The sequence below is a fragment of the Chiloscyllium plagiosum genome, unplaced genomic scaffold (assembly GCF_037043375.1).
Source record: "Chiloscyllium plagiosum isolate Xiang-an unplaced genomic scaffold, Cpla_swu_hap1 HiC_scaffold_50, whole genome shotgun sequence".
NCBI lineage: Eukaryota > Metazoa > Chordata > Chondrichthyes > Orectolobiformes > Hemiscylliidae > Chiloscyllium > Chiloscyllium plagiosum.
Window position 1 is genome coordinate 55,170,760 of NW_028270188.1, and position 20,193 is coordinate 55,190,952.

The 20,193-nt window shown below is 55.1% G+C and overlaps 1 protein-coding gene across 1 annotated transcript in view; it reads right to left on the minus strand.

The window, feature by feature from the left end:
* Positions 1–9,587: 9,587 nt before the first annotated feature.
* The window catches only part of LOC122546456 (nuclear receptor ROR-alpha A-like), a 38,584-nt gene continuing 27,978 nt past the window's right edge, over positions 9,588–20,193 (minus strand). Inside the window, exons 8-10 of the mRNA XM_087985145.1 lie at positions 19,051–19,161; positions 14,927–15,036; positions 9,588–10,197 (exon numbers count right to left, since the gene is read on the minus strand). Of these exons, the coding sequence (XP_087841271.1) occupies positions 10,033–10,197; positions 14,927–15,036; positions 19,051–19,161 (386 nt within the window). The 3' untranslated portion in view covers positions 9,588–10,032. The remainder of the gene's footprint in view (positions 10,198–14,926; positions 15,037–19,050; positions 19,162–20,193) is intronic.

A 20,193-nucleotide genomic window follows, 5' to 3' on the forward strand; every position in this document is an offset into this window, starting at 1 on the left:
GTGCCTGTTTGTGTGTGTGTGTGTGTGTGTGTATTGTGCCTGTTTGTGTGTGCGTGCATGTTGGTCTGTGTGTGTGTGTATGCATGTGTCTGTGTGCCTGTTTGTGTGTGTGTATGTATGTGTGTGCAAGTGTGTATGTGTGTCGGTGTGTGTTTGCGTGTCTGTATTTGTGTGTGCATGTCTGTTTGAGTGTGTGCCTGTGTTTGAGAGTGTGTGTGTGTCTATATTTGTATGTGCATGTCTGTTTGAGTGTGTGCCTGTGTTTGTGAGTGAGTGTGTGTGTTTGTGTGTCTATATTTGTGTGTGCATGTCTGTTTGAGTGTGTGCCTGTGTTTGTGAGTGAGTGTGTGTGTTTGTGTGTCTATATTTGTGTGTGCATGTCTGTTTGAGTGTGTGCCTGCGTTTGAGAGTGTGTGTGTGTTTGTGTGGCTATATTTGTGTGTGCATGTCTGTTTGAGTGTGTGCCTGTGTTTGTGAGTGAGTGTGTGTGTTTGTGTGTCTATATTTGTGTGTGCATGTCTGTTTGAGTGTGTGCCTGTGTTTGTGAGTGAGTGTGTGTGTTTGTGTGTCCATATTTGTGTGTGCATGTCTGTTTGAGTGTGTGCCTGTGTTTGTGAGTGAGTGTGTGTGTTTGTGTGTCTATATTTGTGTGTGCACGTCTGTTTGAGTGTGTGCCTGTGTTTGTGAGTGAGTGTGTGTGTTTGTGTGTCTATATTTGTGTGTGCATGTCTGTTTGAGTGTGTGCCTGTGTTTGTGAGTGAGTGTGTGTGTTTGTGTGTCTATATTTGTGTGCGCATGTCTGTTTGAATGTGTGCCTGTGTTTTTGAGTGAGTGTTTGTGTGTGTGTGTGTGTCTATATTTGTGTGTGCATGTCTGTTTGAGTGTGTGCCTATGTTTGAGAGTGTGTGTGTGTCTGTATGTCTGTGAGGGTGTGTCTGTGAGCATGTTTGCGTGTGTGTGTCTTCCTGAGCCAAGTTCACCATTCAAATTGCACGTGAACAGAACTGAACATCAAACTCTGACCTCTTTCTTCGTTCAAACAGTTTATTGAGATGTAAACACAGCTCGAGAATTGAGATTAATTGTGACACAGAATTACCGGAACCGACAATAAAATCTTAAAAATAACGCGTACAAATAGTAACGGCACTTCAGATGTTGGCAGTCGCTGTACAGACCACTCGCTGTCTGGCCTGCAGAACAAAGAAAGTCATATTCCATCGATACCCCACTTAACTGCATGAGCTGGGCTCGGCCCAACTCCCTCAAGAGAAGAGTGTAAGTAGGTGCGATGGTCACACTGTTGGACAGGGTGCTAAGGCTCACGTAGGTACACAACACAGTTCATGGTAAAGGCCACATGGCTAATTGCAAGGGTCAACTAGCTGAGGGCAAAGGTCGAAGGTTATACGCAAGACTTGGGTAGGTAATGGAGTCACATGTAGGCCCAGAGCAGGTAAGGATGGCAGATTCCCTCCCCAATCATTGAAACCCCCCCCCCCCCCCCGAGGGGTTTAACCACAATTAATGATGGTTGTCATGGAGATTAGCTTCCAATTCCAAATTAGGAGTTGGGAGGTCATGTTGCGGCTGCGCAGGACATTGGTTAGGCCACTTTTGGAATACTGCGTGCAATTCTCCCTCCTAGCGGAAGGATGTTGTGAAACCTGAAAGGGTGCAGAAAAGATTTACAAGGATGTTGCCAGGGTTAGAGGGTTTGAGCCACAGGGAGAGGCTGAATAGGCTGGGGCTGTTTTCCCTGGAGCATCGGAGGCTGAGGGGTGACCTTATAGAGGTTTATAAAATCATGAGGGGTGTGGATAGGGTAAAATAGACAAAATCTTTTACCTGGGGGTGGGGGAGTCCAGAACTAGAGGGGCATAGGTTTAGGGTGAGGGGGGAAAAGATATAAAAGAGACCTAAGGGGCAACTTTTTCACGCAGAGGGTGGTACGGGTATGGAATGAGCTGCCAGAGGAAGTGGTGGAGGCTGGTACAATGACAGCATTTAAGAGGCATTTGGATGGGTATATGAATAGGAAGGGTTTGGAGGGATATGGGCCGGGTGCTGGCAGGTGGGACTAGATTGAGTTGGGATATCTGGTCGGCATGGACGGGTTGGACTGAAGGGTCTGTTTCTATGCTGTACGTCTCTATGACTCTATTTAATTGATTGAATTTAAATTCCACCAGAGGCCATGCTGGGATTTGAGCTGGCATCTCGCAGAGGTGGCCGGGGTGGGGGGGAACCTCTAGATTACAATTGCAGTTAGTGGTGTTGTTGGACCAATCGATTCCCCCCCCCCCCATAGAGACATTACAGTGTGAGGGATAGGGCAGTTTCAGGAGGGCAGAGGATTGTGGGTATTAAGGTCGCCATTGTTGATGGATTGTCACATGGGTCAGGGCCAGTTGGAAAGAGGGGGTCTTTCTGATGAAACCTTCCTTTGAGGTTATCATCATATTCGATGGGGGGTTTTAAGGGGTGGGTGTGTAGGAAGATAACAGAAATGGTAAAGTGATTATAAATAATCGGGCCCCCCCCCCAACCAGCTCGCCACTACCAACACAAAAGCTGAGTTAGTGTGGCATCAAAGTCGGAGCAGAATGGAAATAGCCGACTCAAATGGGGATTAAACCATTCGAATCATCTCTTGTGTGAGGGAGAGTAAGCGATTAACGGGCCAGCCCCAGTGTGGACAGAATGCCCTGATCAGCTCCCTCAGGACTGACTCTCCAACAGTGTGGGGCTCCCTCAGTGCTGACCTTCCCACAGTGTGGTGCTCCCTCAGTGCTGACCTTCCTACAGTGTGGGGCTCCCTCAGTGCTGACCTTCCTACAGTGTGGGGCTCCCTCAGTGCTGACCTTCCTACAGTGTGGGGCTCCCTCAGTGCTGACCTTCCTACAGTGTGGGGCTCCCTCAGTGCTGACCTTCCTACAGTGTGGGGCTCCCTCAGTGCTGACCTTCCTACAGTGTGGGGCTCCCTCAATGCTGACCTTCCTACAGTGTGGCACTCCCTTGGCACTGACCTTCCTACAGTGTGGGGCTCCCTTGGCACTGACCTTCCTACAGTGTGGCACTCCCTCAGTGCTGACCTTCCTACACTGTGGCACTCCCTTGGCACTGACCTTCCTACAGTGTGGGGCTCCCATGGCACTGACCTTCCTACAGTGTGGCACTCCCTCAGTGCTGACCTTCCTACAGTGTGGGGCTCCCTCAGTGCTGACCTTCCTACAGTGTGGGGCTCCCTCAGTGCTGACCTTCCTACAGTGTGGTGTTCCCTCAGTGCTGACCTTCCTACAGTGTGGGGCTCCCTCAGTGCTGACCTTCCTACAGTGTGGGGCTCCCTCAGTGCTGACCTTCCTACAGTGTGGGGCTCCCTCAGTGCTGATCTTCCTACAGTGTGGGGATCCCTCAGTGCTGACCTTCCTACAGTGTGGGGCTCCCTCAGTGCTGACCTTCCTACAGTGTGGGGCTCCCTCAGTGCTGACCTTCCTACAGTGTGGGGCTCCCTCAATGCTGACCTTCCGACAGTGTGGGGCTCCCTCAGTGCTGACTTTCCCACAGTGTGGCACTCCCTTGGCACTGACCTTCCTACAGTGTGGGGCTCCCTTGGCACTGACCTTCCTACAGTGTGGCACTCCCTCAGTGCTGACCTTCCTACAGTGTGGCACTCCCTTGGCACTGACCTTCCTACAGTGTGGGGCTCCCTCAGAGCTGACCTTCCTACAGTGTGGCACTCCCTTGGCACTGACCTTCCTATAGTGTGGGGCTCCCTTGGCACTGACCTTCCTACAGTTTGGTGCTCCCTCAGTGCTGACCTTTCTACTGTGTGGGGCTCCCTTGGCACTGACCTTCCTACAGTGTGGCACTCCCTCAGTGCTGACCTTCCTATAGTGTGAGGCTCCCTCAGTGCTGACCTTCCTACAGTGTGGCACTCCCTCAGTGCTGACCTTCCTACAGTGTGGCACTCCCTCAGTGCCGACCTTCCTATAGTGTGGGACTCCCTCAGTGCTGACCTTCCTATAGTGTGGGGCTCCCTCAGTGCTGACCTTCCGACAGTGTGGCACTCCCTCAGTGCTGACCTTCCTACAGTGTGGCACTCCCTCAGTGCTGACCTTCCTATAGTGTGGGGCTCCCTCAGTGCTGACCTTCCTATAGTGTGGCACTCCCTCAGAGCTGACCTTCCTACAGTGTGGCATTCCCTTGGCACTGACCTTCCTATAGTGTGGTGCTCCCTTGGCACTGACCTTCCTACAGTTTGGTGCTCCCTCAGTGCTGACCTTCCTACTGTGTGAGGCTCCCTCAGTGCTGACCTTCCCACTGTGTGGGGCTCCCTTGGCACTGACCTTCCTACAGTGTGGGGCTCCCTTGGCATTGACCTTCCTACAGTGTGGCACTCCCTTGGCACTGACCTTCCTACAGTTTGGTGCTCCCTCAGTGCTGACCTTCCTACAGTGTGGGGCTCCCTTGGCACTGACCTTCCTACAGTGTGGCACTCCCTTGGCACTGACCTTCCTATAGTGTGGGACTCCCTTGGCACTGACCTTCCTACAGTTTGGTGCTCCCTCAGTGCTGACCTTCCTACAGTGTGGGGCTCCCTTAGCACTGACCTTCCTACAGTGTGGCACTCCCTTGGCACTGACCTTCCTACATTGTGGCACTCCCTTGGCATTGACCTTCCTACAGTGTGGCACTCCCTTGGCACTGACCTTCCTACATTGTGGCACTCCCTTGGCATTGACCTTCCTACAGTGTGGGGCTCCCTCAGTGCTGACCTTCCTACAGTGTGGGGCTCCCTTGGCACTGACCTTCCTACAGTGTGGCACTCCCTCAGTGCTGACCTTCCTATCGTGCGGGGCTCCCTTGGCACTGACCTTCCTACAGTGTGGCGCTCCGTCAACACTGACCCTCCGACAGTGCCTGCTCCCTCAACACTGACCCTCCGACAGTGCCTGCTCCCTCAGCACTGACCCTCCGACAGTGCCTGCTCCCTCAGCACTGACCCTCTGACAGTGCGGCGCACCCTCAACACTGACCCTCCGACAGTGCGGCACTCCCTCAGCACTGACCCTCCGACAGTGCAGCGCTCCCTCAACACTGACCCTCCGACAGTGCAGCACTCCCTCAGCACTGACCCTCCGACAGTGTGGCCCTCCCTCAGCACTGACCCTCTGACAGTGCGGCGCTCCCTCAGTACTGACCCTCTGACAGTGTGGCCCTCCCTCAGTACTGACCCTCTGACAGTGCGGCGCTCCCTCAGTACTGACCCTCTGACAGTGCCTGCTCCCTCAACACTGACTGTCCGACAGTGCGGCACTCCCTCAGCACTGACCCTCCGACAGTGCGGCGCTCCCTCAGTACTGACCCTCTGACAGTGCCTGCTCCCTCAACACTGACTGTCCGACAGTGCGGCGCTCCCTCAGCACTGACCCTCCGACAGTGTGGCCCTCCCTCAGCACTGACCCTCTGACAGTGTGGCCCTCCCTCAGTACTGACCCTCTGACAGTGCGGCGCTCCCTCAGTACTGACCCTCTGACAGTGCCTGCTCCCTCAACACTGACTGTCCGACAGTGCGGCACTCCCTCAGCACTGACCCTCCGACAGTGCGGCGCTCCCTCAGTACTGACCCTCTGACAGTGCGACGCACCCTCAACACTGACCCTCCGACAGTGCGGCACTCCCTCAGCACTGACCCTCTGACAGTGCAGCACTCCCTCAGCACTGACCGTCTGACAGTGCAGCACTCCCTCAGTACTGACCCTCTGACAGTGCGACGCACCGTCAACACTGACCCTCCGACAGTGCGGCACTCCCTCAGCACTGACCCTCTGACAGTGCAGCACTCCCTCAGCACTGACCCTCTGACAGTGCAGCACTCCCTCAGCACTGACCCTCCGACAGTGCGGCACTCCCTCAGCACTGACCCTCCGACAGTGCGGCACTCCCTCAACACTGACCCTCCGACAGTGCAGCACTCCCTCAGTATTGACCCTCCGATAGTGCGGCACTCCCTCAGTACTGACCCTCCGACAGTGCGGCACTCCCTCAGTACTGACCCTCCGACAGTGCAGCACTCCCCCTCCAACTGAATGAGACGGAGCTAGAGCTGGGCAGATATCGACATTTCGAGTGATCTTTGTCCCGCTGTTTGGCTCCTCCTTGCTTTTTTTTTTAGTACTGGGTGACCTGGCTAGAGAAGGGCATGGGGAGCGGGATGTGGCTGCTCGGGAAAAGCTGAGCCGGGATGGGAAACTGCAGCCTTCTGTGAGTGGTAGCCCCCCCCCCCCGAAGTGTACAAAAGGCAGATGGTTTAAGAGGTGGCTGGGTGGGTGAAGGAATGGGGGCAGCCCAACCAGGAACAGGAGACCTGGGGCAGCTGCCCTCCCTCATGCTTGTTCAGCTGGCATAGAGATTGGCACATGTCTCTCTTTCTCTCTCTCCTGTAAGAGGCAGCTATGATTGGTCTTTCATGCTGTTTGGCAGCTCCTCCACTTTGCAGCTGCAAAGCACAGTGTGACCCACAGGTGGTGCTGTTCAGCTGTGCCTGACCCTTTAAATAAAGTGACAGGATCTGAGCAAAGCAGCCCCCTGAAAGCTCCCCTCCCAGCCACTTGCTACCCTGACTTGGAAATGCATGGGTCGTTCCTCAGGGTCAATAACCTGAACCTTCCTAAGGGTCAACCCACAGCAGGTGCACTGAAGCGGCTCAAGAAGGCAGCTCAACCTCCCCCACCTTCTCAACTCGGGACGGGGGCGATGAAACACTGGCCAGCTGGCAATGCCCCACCTCCCACAAATGAATAATAGAAAAGAAAACGTGCATTAGATGTTCATGTCATGTTTCGATCACCGTGAACTTTGCCTTTTCCTTACCTTGAGGGAAACTTGGTTGTTTATCAGCTCCTCTGTAAAGCGTGGGCTGTGGAAAGGGGAGTTGAACGCTCAAACTTCCTCCGTCGTTAATTTGGAAGGAATTGGGAGGGGTCGGCCACCTTTCCAAGGTGCCCTGGGGCAGCTCTGGGGGGGGGGGGGGGTGCGGGCAGGGTTTGGGGGGGGTGGAGCGGAGAGATTCCCAACATACGGCCTGGTCTGAGCGAGTGACTGGCGCAATGCCTGCCCGAGTCGAATAGCTGGGCGAGACCCGCGCACGAGACAGCGCGTTTCCGGGAGACGACAGCGAGTGAAATGTCCACCGTGAAACTTCATTCGACAGAGAAAGTTACAGCAGTTGACCATACAACAAGAAGGCAAACATTTATATAAAATGTCCAATTCTCCAAATATTTCCCACTGCAAATTTAACCGCTGTTACGTTTATAAAAAGAAATTAAACACCTTTTAAAGAAAGTCTTTCCCGCATGCTTATTGCTTTTAATATTTCGTTCGTATAAAGATTAACTTACTAAACAGAATAGCCTGTGCAAATATTAAAGTGATTTGTTTTAAATCGGATTATTGCTGTGTGTGAGTGAGAGGCAAAATAGCCGCTGAAACTTAAATGTGAGGATGTTTTCAACGCTTAAAGGTGAAGGCAAACATGTCTTGCCCCATCCCCCACCCCTTTTTTGGACCAGACTTGGTCTTTTTACCAAGAAAGGACTCCCTCCTCTGCCAATCCAAACTGGGAGGCTTGGTTCAGACGGGCTTAAGAGACGTTCCTGACTCTTCCTAAGTCCTCCCGGGAAGGGTCACCCAGCAGAGAGAGTGGGCAAGGCACTTTGGTCTGTGATGCCCTGGGCTCAGTGGGAAAGTGGGTACAGAGATAGAGATAGAGAGAGAGAGAGAAAAGGAGAGAGAGAGAGAGAGAGAGAGAGGTGGGGGATGGGTTGAAGCTCCTGATTCCGTGCCACCATTCGATGTTGGCTGTAAATCCAGTCGCTCTGCCCAGGGTTGGCGGGGGGGGGGGGGGTCGGGAGAGGGAGGGGTTGGTGAGGGAGGGTGGCAAGGGAGGAATTGAGTTTGGTCGAGAGTTGGCCCAAACGACAAGGTGTCAATGCAGCAAGGGTAGCCCATTCAGCCCCCCCCCCCACCCCCGAGACTATTCAATGAGACCATGGCTGGACTCCGTCTGAAACTTTGAGACGTACCCCTGAATACTTTTGCTAAAGGAAAACCTACCTCTCTCAGATTTAAAATTAACAAGCAACACCGTGCCTACCTCTGTGATTGGACGAGAGTTCTGGGACATCCTTTGTGTGTGGGAATTTGCCCTAATATCCCTCGTGGCTTGTCCCGAATGTTTAGACTCTGTCTCCTAGTTCTAGAAATCCTAACCAGTGGAAGTCATCAAAACCCTGCAGTGTGGAAACAGGCCCTTCAGTCCAACAAGTCCACACCGACCCTCTGAAGAGCAGCCCACCCAGACTGATTTCCCCCTATCCTATATTTACCCCTGACTCATGCACCTAACTGACACATCCCTGGACACCGTGGGGCGATTTCCCATGGCCAACCCACCCTATCCTGCACATCCCTGGGCACTATAGGATAATTTAGCATGGCCAACCCACCCTAACCTGCTGCAGCCCAAAGATGGACTCCAGTCCAGGGTTGTGAAGGTGAGGGTGGATTGACCATGCTAAATTGTCCCATAGTGCCCAGGGATGTGCAGGTTAGGGTGGATTGGCCATGCTAAATTGTCCCGTAGTGTCCAGGGATGTGCGGGTTAGGGTGAATTGGCCATGCTAAATTGTCCCATAGTGCCCAGGGATGTGCGGGTTAGGGTGGATTGGCCATGCTAAATTGTCCCATAGTGCCCAGGGATGTGCAGGATAGGGTGGATTGGCCATGCTAAATTGTCCCATAGTGCCCAGGGATGTGCAGGTTAGGGTGAATTGGCCATGCTAAATTGTCCCATAGTGCCCAGGGATGTGCAGGTTAGGGTGGATTGGCCATGCTAAATTGTCCCATAGTGCCCAGGGATGTGCAGGTTAGGGTGGATTGGCCATGCTAAATTGTCCCATAGTGTCCAGGGATGTGCGGGTTAGGGTGAATTGGCCATGCTAAATTGTCCCATAGTGCCCAGGGATGTGCGGGTTAGGGTGGATTGGCCATGCTAAATTGTCCCATAGTGCCCAGGGATGTGCAGGTTAGGGTGGATTGGCCATGCTAAATTGTCCCATAGTGTCCAGGGATGTGCAGGTTAGGGTGAATTGGCCATGCTAAATTGTCCCATAGTGCCCAGGGATGTGCGGGTTAGGGTGGATTGGCCATGCTAAATTGTCCCATAGTGCCCAGGGATGTGCAGGTTAGGGTGGATTGGCCATGCTAAATTGTCCCATAGTGCCCAGGGATGTGCAGGTTAGGGTGGATTGGCCGTGCTAAATTGTCCCATAGTGCCCAGGGATGTGCAGGTTAGGGTGGATTGGCCGTGCTAAATTGTCCCATAGTGCCCAGGGATGTGCAGGTTAGGGTGGATTGGCCGTGCTAAATTGTCCCATAGTGTCCAGGGATGTGCAGGTTAGGGTGGATTGGTCATGCTAAATTGTCCCATAGTGCCCAGGGATGTGCAGGTTAGGGTGGATTGGCCATGCTAAATTGTCCCATAGTGCCCAGGGATGTGCAGGTTAGGGTGGATTGGCCATGCTAAATTGTCCCGTAGTGCCCAGGGATGTGCAGGTTAGGGTGGATTGGTCATGCTAAATTGTCCCATAGTGCCCAGGGATGTGCAGGTTAGGGTGGATTGGCCGTGCTAAATTGTCCCATAGTTTCCAGGGATGTGCAGGTTGGGGTGGATTGGTCAGGGTTATAAGGTGGAGGAGAGGATAGATCTGGTTGGGATGCTCTTTGGAGGGTCACTGTGCCCTCAATGGGCCAAATGCCTGCTTCCACAAACTTGAGATCCCATGATTCTCTCACTCTCATGCTAACCTCAGCCTGTGGGCACAAGGGAGAAAGGAAGACAGTGGCCCTTTAGGAGGATACGGTAGCCCACTACCACTGAACCCAACAACAATCCCCACTCCCTCCTCCCCTCCCCCGCCCCGCACCCAGTCTGCCCAGAGAGCTGGCGTAGGTGTCGCCAGGAGGTCACAGATCAAAGGGGGCGCTGTGCTCGGAGTCCATGATGAAGAGTTCGTTGTAGAGAGGGGGAAACAGCGTGTGGGCAACCACAGGGTGGGCGAGGCGGAAGTCCTTCAGCTTTTCGGCATGGCGCCCACACAGGCTTCGCAGGGAGAGCACTTTCACTGGCAGCTGTAGAGAGGAATAGAAGCAGCCGTCAAGGTGGCAGGCTGCGGTATTGCAACCAGCGTCCTCATCAATCTCCATTCACCCTTCCACATCTCCCCCACCTCCTGCATGGTGGACTGGCCATGCTAAATTACCCATAGTGCCCAAGGAGGTGCAGGTTAGGGTGGATTGGCCGTGCTAAATTGTCCCGTAGTGCCCAGGGATGCAGGTTAGGGTGGATTGGCCATGCTAAATTGTCCCATAGTGCCCAGGGATGTGCAGGTTGGGGTGGATTGGCCATGGGAAATTGTCCCATAGTGCCCAGGGATGTGCAGGTTAGGGTGGAATGGCCATGCTAAATTGTCCCATAGTGCCCAGGGATGTGCAGGTTAGGGTGGGTTGGCCATGCTAAATTGTCCCATAGTGCCCAGGGATGTGCAGGTTAGGGTGGAATGGCCATGCTAAATTGTCCCATAGTGCCCAGGGATGTGCAGGTTGGGGTGGATTGGCCATGCTAAATTGTCCCATAGTGCCCAGGGATGTGCAGGTTAGGGTGGAATGGCCATGCTAAATTGTCCCATAGTGCCCAGGGATGTACAGGTTAGGGTGGGTTGGCCATGCTAAATTGTCCCATAGTGCCCAGGGATGTGCAGGTTAGGGTGGAATGGCCATGCTAAATTGTCCCATAGTGCCCAGGGATGTGCAGGTTAGGGTGGAATGGCCATGCTAAATTGTCCCATAGTGCCCAGGGATGTGCAGGTTAGGGTGGGTTGGCCATGCTAAATTGTCCCGTAGTGCCCAGGGATGTGCAGGTTAGGGTGGATTGGCCATGCTAAATTGTCCCATAGTGCCCAGGGATGTGCAGGTTAGGGTGGATTGGCCATGCTAAATTGTCCCATAGTGCCCAGGGATGTGCAGGTTGGGGTGGATTGGCCATGCTAAATTGTCCCATAGTGCCCAGGGATGTGCAGGTTAGGGTGGAATGGCCATGCTAAATTGTCCCATAGTGCTCAGGGATGTGCAGGTTAGGGCGGATTGGCCGTGCTAAATTGTCCCATAGTGCCCAGGGATGTGCAGGTTAGGGTGGATTGGCCATGCTAAATTGTCCCGTAGTGCCCAGGGATGTGCAGGTTAGGGTGGATTGGCCATGCTAAATTGTCCCGTAGTGCCCAGGGATGTGCAGGTTAGGGTGGATTGGCCATGCTAAATTGTCCCGTAGTGCCCAGGGATGTGCAGGTTAGGGTGGATTGGCCATGCTAAATTGTCCCGTAGTGCCCAGGGATGTGCAGGTTAGGGTGGATTGGCCATGCTAAATTGTCCCGTAGTGCCCAGGGATGTGCAGGTTAGGGTGGATTGGCCATGCTAAATTGTCCCATAGTGCCCAGGGATGTGCAGGTTGGGGTGGATTGGCCGTGGGAAATGCAGGGTTACAGGGACAGGGTGGGACCCTCTTTAGAGGGGTGGATGTGCACTTGATGGGTTGCTCCCATACTGTCGGGGATTCTGCGAAAGAATATTCCAAAATGGGACGCTCTACCTTGACTGGCTGTTCGTCCTTGGAAGGCGTCATCGGATCCCCAGAGAGTGCAGGAAGGAGGGGACTAGGGAGGCATTTCACTAGTGCCTTTCCCATCTGCTGGGCCCTAACCACTAATGATATATGTGTGGGGGGTGGTGGCACAGCAAGATCCCGGGACAGGCCGATTCTCATCCTGTGGGACGTCAGCTGAGGGAATCAATGAGGAACTCCTAGGGTTTGCGGGTGTGGGTGTGGAGGGGATTGGGGGGGAGGGTTGGAAGCATGGTGGTGTAATGGGGTTTGTGTGGTGTGGGCGTGGGTGTGGGTCTGGGGTTGATGGGTCGGGGCACTGGGTGGGGTCTATGGGGGAGTGTGCGGGGTGTGTAGAGGGGAATGGGGTATGTGGGCAGTGTGCTAGGTTTGTGTGGGGGATTGGGGGGAATGAGGGTTGTAGGGACTTTGCTGGGTGTGTGGGTGTGGGGGTTGTGGAGAGTGTGCAGCATTTGTGTTTTGGGGGTGTGGGGAGTGAACTGGGTGTGTGGGGGGAGTGTGGGAGTGGGGTGTGGGTGGAGTGTGGGAGTGGGGATTGTGGGGAGTGTGTGGGTGTGTGGGAGTGTGCGGGAGTGGGGGTTGTGGGGAGTGTGGGGGGATGTGGGAGTGGGGGTTTTGGGGAGTGTGCAGGGTGTGTGTGGGGTGAATGTGGGTGTGAGGGTTGTGGGGAGTGTGTGGGTGTGTGGGAGTAGGGGTTGTGGGGAATGTGCTGGGTGTGTAGGGAGTGTGCGGGAGTGGGGGTTGTGGGGAGTGTGGGGGGATGTGGGAGTGGGGGTTTTGGGGAGTGTGCAGGGTGTGTGTGGGGTGTATCTGGGTGTGGGGGTTGTGGGGAGTGTGTGGGTGTGTGGGAGTGGGGGTTGTGGGGAGTGTGCTGGGAGTGGGGGTTGTGGGGAGTGTGGGTGTGTGGGAGTGGGGGTTGTGGGGAGTGTGCTGGGTGTTTGGGGGGTGTGGGAGTGGGGGTTGTGAGGAGTGTGTGTGAGTGGGGGTTGTGGGGAGTGTGTGGGTGTGGGGGTTGTGGGGGGTGTGTGGGGAGTGTGCGGAAATGGGGGTTGTGGGGAGTGTGTGGGTGTGCGGGAGTAGGGGTTGTGGCGAGTGTGCTGGGTGTGTGGGGGGTGGAGTTGGGGTTGTGGGGAGTGTGCGGGAGTGGGGATTGATGGGAGTATGTGGGTGTGTGGGAGTGTGGGTTGTGTGGAGTGTGCTGGGTGTGTGGGGGGTGTGCAGGGGGTGTGGGTGTGTGGGAGTGGGGTTTGTGGGGAATGTGCTGGGTGTGTAGGGAGTGTGCGGGAGTGGGGGTTGTGGGGAGTGTGGGGGTGAGTGGAAGGGGTTGTGGGGAGTGTGCAGGGTGTGTGTGGGGGGAGCGTGGGGAATGTGTGGGTGTGTGTGGGTGTTGGGGTTGTGGGGAGTGTGGGGGGATGTGGGAGTGGGGGTTTTGGGGAGTGTGCAGGGTGTGTGTGGGGTGTGTGGGGCTGTGTGGGGGTGGTGTGTGTGGGGAGTGTGTGGGGGTGGGGTGTGTGGGGAGTGTGTGGGGGTAGGGTGTGTGGGGAGGGGTGTGTGGGAAGTGTGTGGGGTGTGTGGGGGTGGGGTGTGTGGGAGTGTCTGGGGTGTGTGGGAGTGTGGGGAGTGTGTGGGGGTGGAGTGTGTGGGGAGTGTGGGGACTGTGGGGGTGGGGTGTGTGGGAGTGTGTGGGGTGTGTGGGAGTGTGTGAGTGGGGATTGTGGGGAGTGTGCAGGGTGTGTGGGAGTGTGGGAGTGTGTGGGGTGTGTGGGGGTGTGTGGGGGTGGGGTGTGTGGGAGTGTGTGGGGTGTGTGGGAATGTGGGGAGTGTGTGGGGGTGTGTGGGGTGTGGGGTGTGTGGGGGTGGGGTGTGTGGGAGTGTCTGGGGTGTGTGGGAGTGTCTGGGGTGTGTGGGAATGTGGGGAGTGTGTGGGGGTGGGGTGTGTGGGGGTGTGTGGGGTGTGGGGTGTGTGGGGGTGGGGTGTGTGGGAGTGTCTGGGGTGTGTGGGAGTGTGGGGAGTGTGTGGGGGTGGGGTGTGTGGGGAGTGTGGGGACTGTGGGGGTGGGGTGTGTGGGAGTGTGTGGGGTGTGTGGGAGTGTGTGAGTGGGGATTGTGGGGAGTGTGCAGGGTGTGTGGGAGTGTGGGAGTGTGTGGGGTGTGTGGGGGTGTGTGGGGGTGGGGTGTGTGGGAGTGTGTGGGGTGTGTGGGAATGTGGGGAGTGTGTGGGGGTGGGGTGTGTGGGGGTGTGTGGGGTGTGTGCGAGTGTGGGAGTGGGGATTGTGGGGAGTGTGAGAGAGTGGGGTTTGTGGGGAGTGTGCAGGGTGTGTGGGAGTGTGGGGAGTGTGTGGGGGTGGGATGTGTGGGGAGTGTGTGGGGGTGGGATGTGTGGGGAGTGTGTGGGGTGTGTGGGGTGTGTGTGTGTGTGGGGTGTGTGGGTGTGGGGTGTGTGGGAGTGTGGGAGTAGGGATTGTGGGAGTGTGTGGGGGTGGGGTTTGCGGGGAGTGTGCGGGGGTGGGGTTTGCGGGGAGTGTGCAGAGTGTGTTGAAGTGGAATGTGTGGGGAGAGAGCCGGGTATGTGTGGGGGGTGGGGAGGGTGATGTTTGTGGGGGTGTCAGGGTGTGTGGGGTTTGTGGGGAGGGTGTGGTCTTTGTTGGGGCTTGTGTGTTTTGGGTCAGTGGTCGGGGGGGTGTAGGGCGTGTGGGGAGGGTGTGGGATTTGTGTATTGCGAGGTGGGGTGTGTTGTGGTTGTGGGGGTTTAGTGGGGGAGTAGTGTATGTGATGGTTGGGTAGGATGGGTAGGGGGGCATGTGGAGTTGGTTGGGCTGAGGCGTGGCGATGGAGGAAGGGGGTTTTGGCGATGCCCACCACGGCCGAGCAGTTAAAGAGTTGGTGGGTTTAGGGGCCTGATTGGTGGAAAGGTAGGGTCGAGAGTGCAGGCGGGGCAATGGGATTGTGGGGTAAAGGGTTTGTCGGGGGAGGGGGGGTTTGTCGGGGGACGTGGGGGGTTGCTGTGGAGAGTGGGTTGCCTGAAGGTTAGATTTGGTGAGGGTGGGGGAAGCAGAATGGGTGGGGGTTGGGGTTGGGGTGGGGAGTGTGTGTGATGCAGCTCGGGCCTGTGGGTGACTGTGGGGGACTGATCAGGCACCGCGCGGCGCGCTAGGCCCCGTTGCCGGGGACGACCGGGCCTACCTTGGCCAGGATGGGGTCATGGCGGTTCCTCTGCAGGACGCTCTTCAGGGCCAGCTGGAGGTCAGCCTGCATCCTCTCCACTTTGTACCTCTCCTGGAGCCACATGCGGTCTGGGCGAGAAACACAGAGCTCGGTGAGACTGGGCCATGGGAAGAGAAACAGCAGCAAGACCCCACTCCATCATCAAGTGCACACCGTCGCTCCCTCTTTGGCATGCACACACATACAGTCTCTCTCTCTCTCTCTCTCACATTCGCATACACACTCCCTCTCTCAAGCGCGTGCACACAGTCTCTCCCTCACTCGCGCGCACACACAGTCTCCCCCTCACTCGCGTGCACACAGTCTCCCCCTCACTCGCGTGCACACAGTCTCTCCCTCAATTGCGCGTACACACAGTCTCTCCCTCACTCGCACGCGCACACAGTCTCTCCCTCACTCGCACGCGCACACAGTCTCGCCCTCACTCGCGCGCACACAGTCTCTCCCTCAATTGCGCGCACACACAGTCTCTCCCTCACTCGCACGCGCACACAGTCTCGTCCTCACTCGCGTGCACACAGTCTCTCCCTCAGTTGCGCGTACACACAGTCTCTCCCTCACTCGCACGCCCACACAGTCTCGCCCTCACTCGCGCGCACACAGTCTCTCCCTCAATTGCGCGCACACAGTCTCTCCCTCACTCGCGCGCGCACACAGTCTATCCCTGACACAGTCTATCCCTGCACACATAGTCTCTCCCTCCCTCTCTCATACACACACATACTCTCCCTCTCTCTCACACTCTCCCTTACACGCACACACTCTCTCTTACACATTCTCACACACACACATGCTCTCTCTCACACACACACTCTCCCTCTCCCTCACACACTCTCCCTCTCTCCCACACACACATACTCTCTCCCTCTCTCTCAAAGACTCTCCATCTCACACACACTCTCCCTCTCTCTCTCACACTCTCCCTCTCTCTCTCTCACACACACACTCTCCCTCTCTCACACACGATAACATACGATGATATATCCCTCCCAGACCATTTCAATGCCTTCCACGTTCACTCTTTCCCTCCCTCTCTCACACAAACACACACACACTCTCCCTCCCTCTCACACACAAACACACACACACTCTCCCTCCCTCTCACACAAACACACACACTCTCCCTCCCTCTCACACACAAACACACACACACTCTACCTCCCTCTCACACAAACACACACTCTCCCTCCCTCTCACACAAACACACACTCTCCCTCCCTCTCACACACAAACACACAAACACACACTCTCCCTCTCTCACACACGATAACATATGATGATATATCCCTCCCAGACCATTTCAATGGCTTCTACGTTCACTCCCTCTCTCACACACACTCTCCCTCCCTCTCACGCACACACACACACACACACTCTCCCTCCCTCTCACACACAAACACACACTCTCCCTCCCTCACACAGACACACACACACACACACACTCCCTCCCTCTCACACACAAACACACACACTCTCCCTCCCTCTCACACACACACACACTCTCCCTCCCTCACACACACACACACTCTCCCTCCCTCTCACACAAACACACACTCTCCCTCCCTCTCACACAAACACACACTCTCCCTCCCTCTCACACACAAACACACACACTCTCCCTCCCTCACACAGACACACACACACACACTCTCCCTCCCTCACACAGACACACACACACACTCTCCCTCCCTCTCACACACAAACACACACACTCTCCCTCCCTCTCACACACACACACACACACTCTCCCTCCCTCACACACACACACACACACACACACACACGCTCCCTCTCACACACACACACTCTCCCTCTCTCACACACGATAGCAGACGATGATATATCCCTCCCAGATCGTTTCAACGTCTTCTATGCTCACTTTGAGCAGAATTTCGGCGGAGAGGTAACACCTACTCCGACAAGTCCTGACGAACCTATCCCAACAGTCGCTGCATCAGAGGTCAAGTCAGTTTTCCTTCGTGTGAATCCAAGGAAAGCGAGGGGACCAGACGGAGTACCAGGCTGTGCACTCAGAGCATGTGCAGACCAACTGGCAGAGGTCTTCTCGGACACCTTCAACCTCTCCCTGCAGCAGGCCCCTGTCCCGGCCTGTTTCCAGAGGGCCAACATCATCCCTGTGCCTAAGGCGGCTCATGCAGCCTGTCTCAATGACTACCGCCCAGTGGCCCACACTTCGGTGCTCATGGAGTGCTCTGAAAGGCTGGTCACGGCCTTAATCAACTCCAGCCTCCCCACTACTCTTGACCCAATCCAATTGGCCTATCGGACCAACAGATCCACGTCAGATGCCATATCACTTGCCCTTCACTCCTCTCTCGACACCAAGAGCAGCTATGTAAGAATCCGACTCATCGACTACAGTTCAGCCTCCAACACTATTATCCCCTCGAGACTGATTACTAAACCTAGTGATCTCGGACTAAGCCCCACTCTCTGCAACTGGATCCTCGATTTCCTGACCCACAATCAGTAAAGATCGGGGACAATATTTCATCCTCACTAACACTCAACACTGGAGCCCCCCCAGGGGTCTGTGCTCAGCCCCCGACTGTACTCGCTGTATACCCCTGACTGCGTCGCCAAATACCAGACTAATGCCATTTACAAGTTCGCTGATGACACCACCATAGTTGGCCGAATCTCAGATGGCGATGAAACAGATTACAGACGGGGGGTGGAAGAAATGCCGTCAAAACCAAGGAACTCATTACTGACTTTCGGTGGGATATTTCTCATGCCCCCCCCCTACCCATTAACAGCACAGATGTGGAATGAGTGGAGAATGTCAAGCTCTTGGGAGTGGTCATCCACAACGAGCTTTCTTGGACTCTTCATGTGGACGCACTGGTTACAAAGGCCCCACAACGTCTCTTCTTCCCTCAGGCAGCTGAGGAAATTTGGCATGACGGCGAATACCCTCACCAAGTTTTATAGGTGCGTCATCGAGAGCGATCTGTCTGGATGTCTCGCTACCTGGTATGGGAACTGTACCATTCAGGATCGGAGACGGTTACAGAGAGTGGGGAACTCGGCCCGGACAGTCACAAAGGCCAACCTCCCATCTATAGAATCCATCTCCCAGGCCCCACTGTCAAGGAAAGGCCGCCAGCATTCCCAAAGATCCACCCCACCCTGGCAATGTTTCTCTACAACCTCTACCATCAGGGAGAAGGTACAGAAGCCTGAACACACGCACCAGCCGGTTTCGAAACAGCTTCTACCCTCCTGTTGTTAGAATACTGAATGGACTCACAAACTCTTCACATTCGCCCGTACCTGTATTTTTGTTTTTGCCGCTGTTTACCTATTATTTACTTATTATGCGACTTAACTCTGGGATCTGTCTGTGTTGCTCACAAGACAAAGTGTTTCACTGTGTCTTGGTCCACGTGACAATAAATTCAATTCAATTCAATTCAAACACACTCTCCCTCTCTCTCTCTCTCTCTCTCTCTCACACACACACTCTCTGTCTCTCACACACACACACACACACTCTGTCTCTCTCTCTCACTCCCTCTCCCTCTCACACACACTGTCTCTCACACACACTCTCCCTCTCTCTCACACACACACACTCTCATGCACACTCTCCCTCTCACACTCACACTCTCAGACACACTCTCCCTCTCTCTTACACACTCCCTCACACACACACACTCACCCTCTCTCTCACACACTCTCTCACACACACACACTCACCCTCTCTCTCACACATTCTCTCCCTCTCTCACATACACACTCTCCCTCTCTCTTACACACTCCCTCTCACACACACACACCCTCTCTCTCACACACCACCTTCTCCTTCTCTCACACACTCCCTTTCACACATACATTCTCCCTCTCTCACATACTCTCTCTCTTACACACTCTTACTCCCTCTCTCACACTCTCTCTCTCATACACACTCTCTCTTCCTCTCTCTCTCTCACACACGCACACTTTCTCTCACACACTCTCACTCCCTCTCACACACGCTCCCTCTCTCTCACACACTCTCTCTCCCTCGCTCTCACACTCCCCCTCTCTCTCTCTCTCTGCCCCTCACTCTCTCTTACCTGAGGATATGAGAACCGTAGCAGTGAACAAAGCCAGCTCCTGCTCCGAGAGACGCAGGGAGCACATTCCTCGTGAGAACTCAAATATCGAGTTGGTCAAATCTTCACAGCCTGAACACAACAACATTGACAATAAAAGCATTCAGAGCTGCCTTCTGTCTTTAGGGGAGATTAAGTTTAATTTAGTTTCAGCGGAAGAGAGAGAGAGAGAGAGCGAGGCAGGGTAACATCAAGAAAGAGCAGCAGAGATAGAGTGAGAGACGCACACAATGTGAGGGAGTCAGAGAGTGACAGCAAGGGAAGGAGAAATTTACAGGAACAGTCAGCAAAAGATACTGACAGATAAATACACAGCAGGGAGAGAGACAGACAGGGACAGGAGGATGGGGAAGAGAAAGGGGCAAAGAGAGACAGAGCAAAGCCGCACGAGAGAAAGGGAGAAGAGATACCGTGAAAGGTGACGGAGATTTCTAGGGAAGTGTGACAGGGAAGTTCAGACTGACAGAGAGAGCTTGATGAGGAAGTAGAAACAGAATGAGAGAAACAGGCTGGGGTGTGGGGAAGAGAGAGAGACAGACAGAGACAGAGATAGGGAAAGGCAGTGGGAGAGAGAGAGACACCGAGATAGGGAAAGGCAGGGGGGGAGAGAGAGACACCGAGATAGGGAAAGGGAGGGGGGTGGAGAGAGAGACACCGAGATGGGGAAAGGCAGGGGGGTGGAGAGAGAGACACCGAGATAGGGAAAGGGAGATGGGTGGAGAGAGAGACACCGAGATAGGGAAAGGGAGATGGGTGGAGAGAGAGACACCGAGATAGGGAAAGGCAGGGGGGGAGAGAGAGACACCGAGATAGGGAAAGGGAGGTGGGTGGAGAGAGAGACACCGAGATGGGGAAAGGGACGGGGGTGGAGAGAGACACACACCGAGATAGGGAAAGGGAGGGGGGTGGAGAGAGAGACACCGAGATGGGGAAAGGCAGGGGGAGAGAGAGACACACACCGAGATAGGGAAAGGCAGGGGGAGAGAGAGAGAGAGACACCGAGATAGGGAAAGGCAGGGGGGTGGAGAGAGAGAGACACCGAGATAGGGAAAGGCAGGGGGAGAGAGAGAGAGAGACACCGAGATAGGGAAAGGCAGGGGGGTG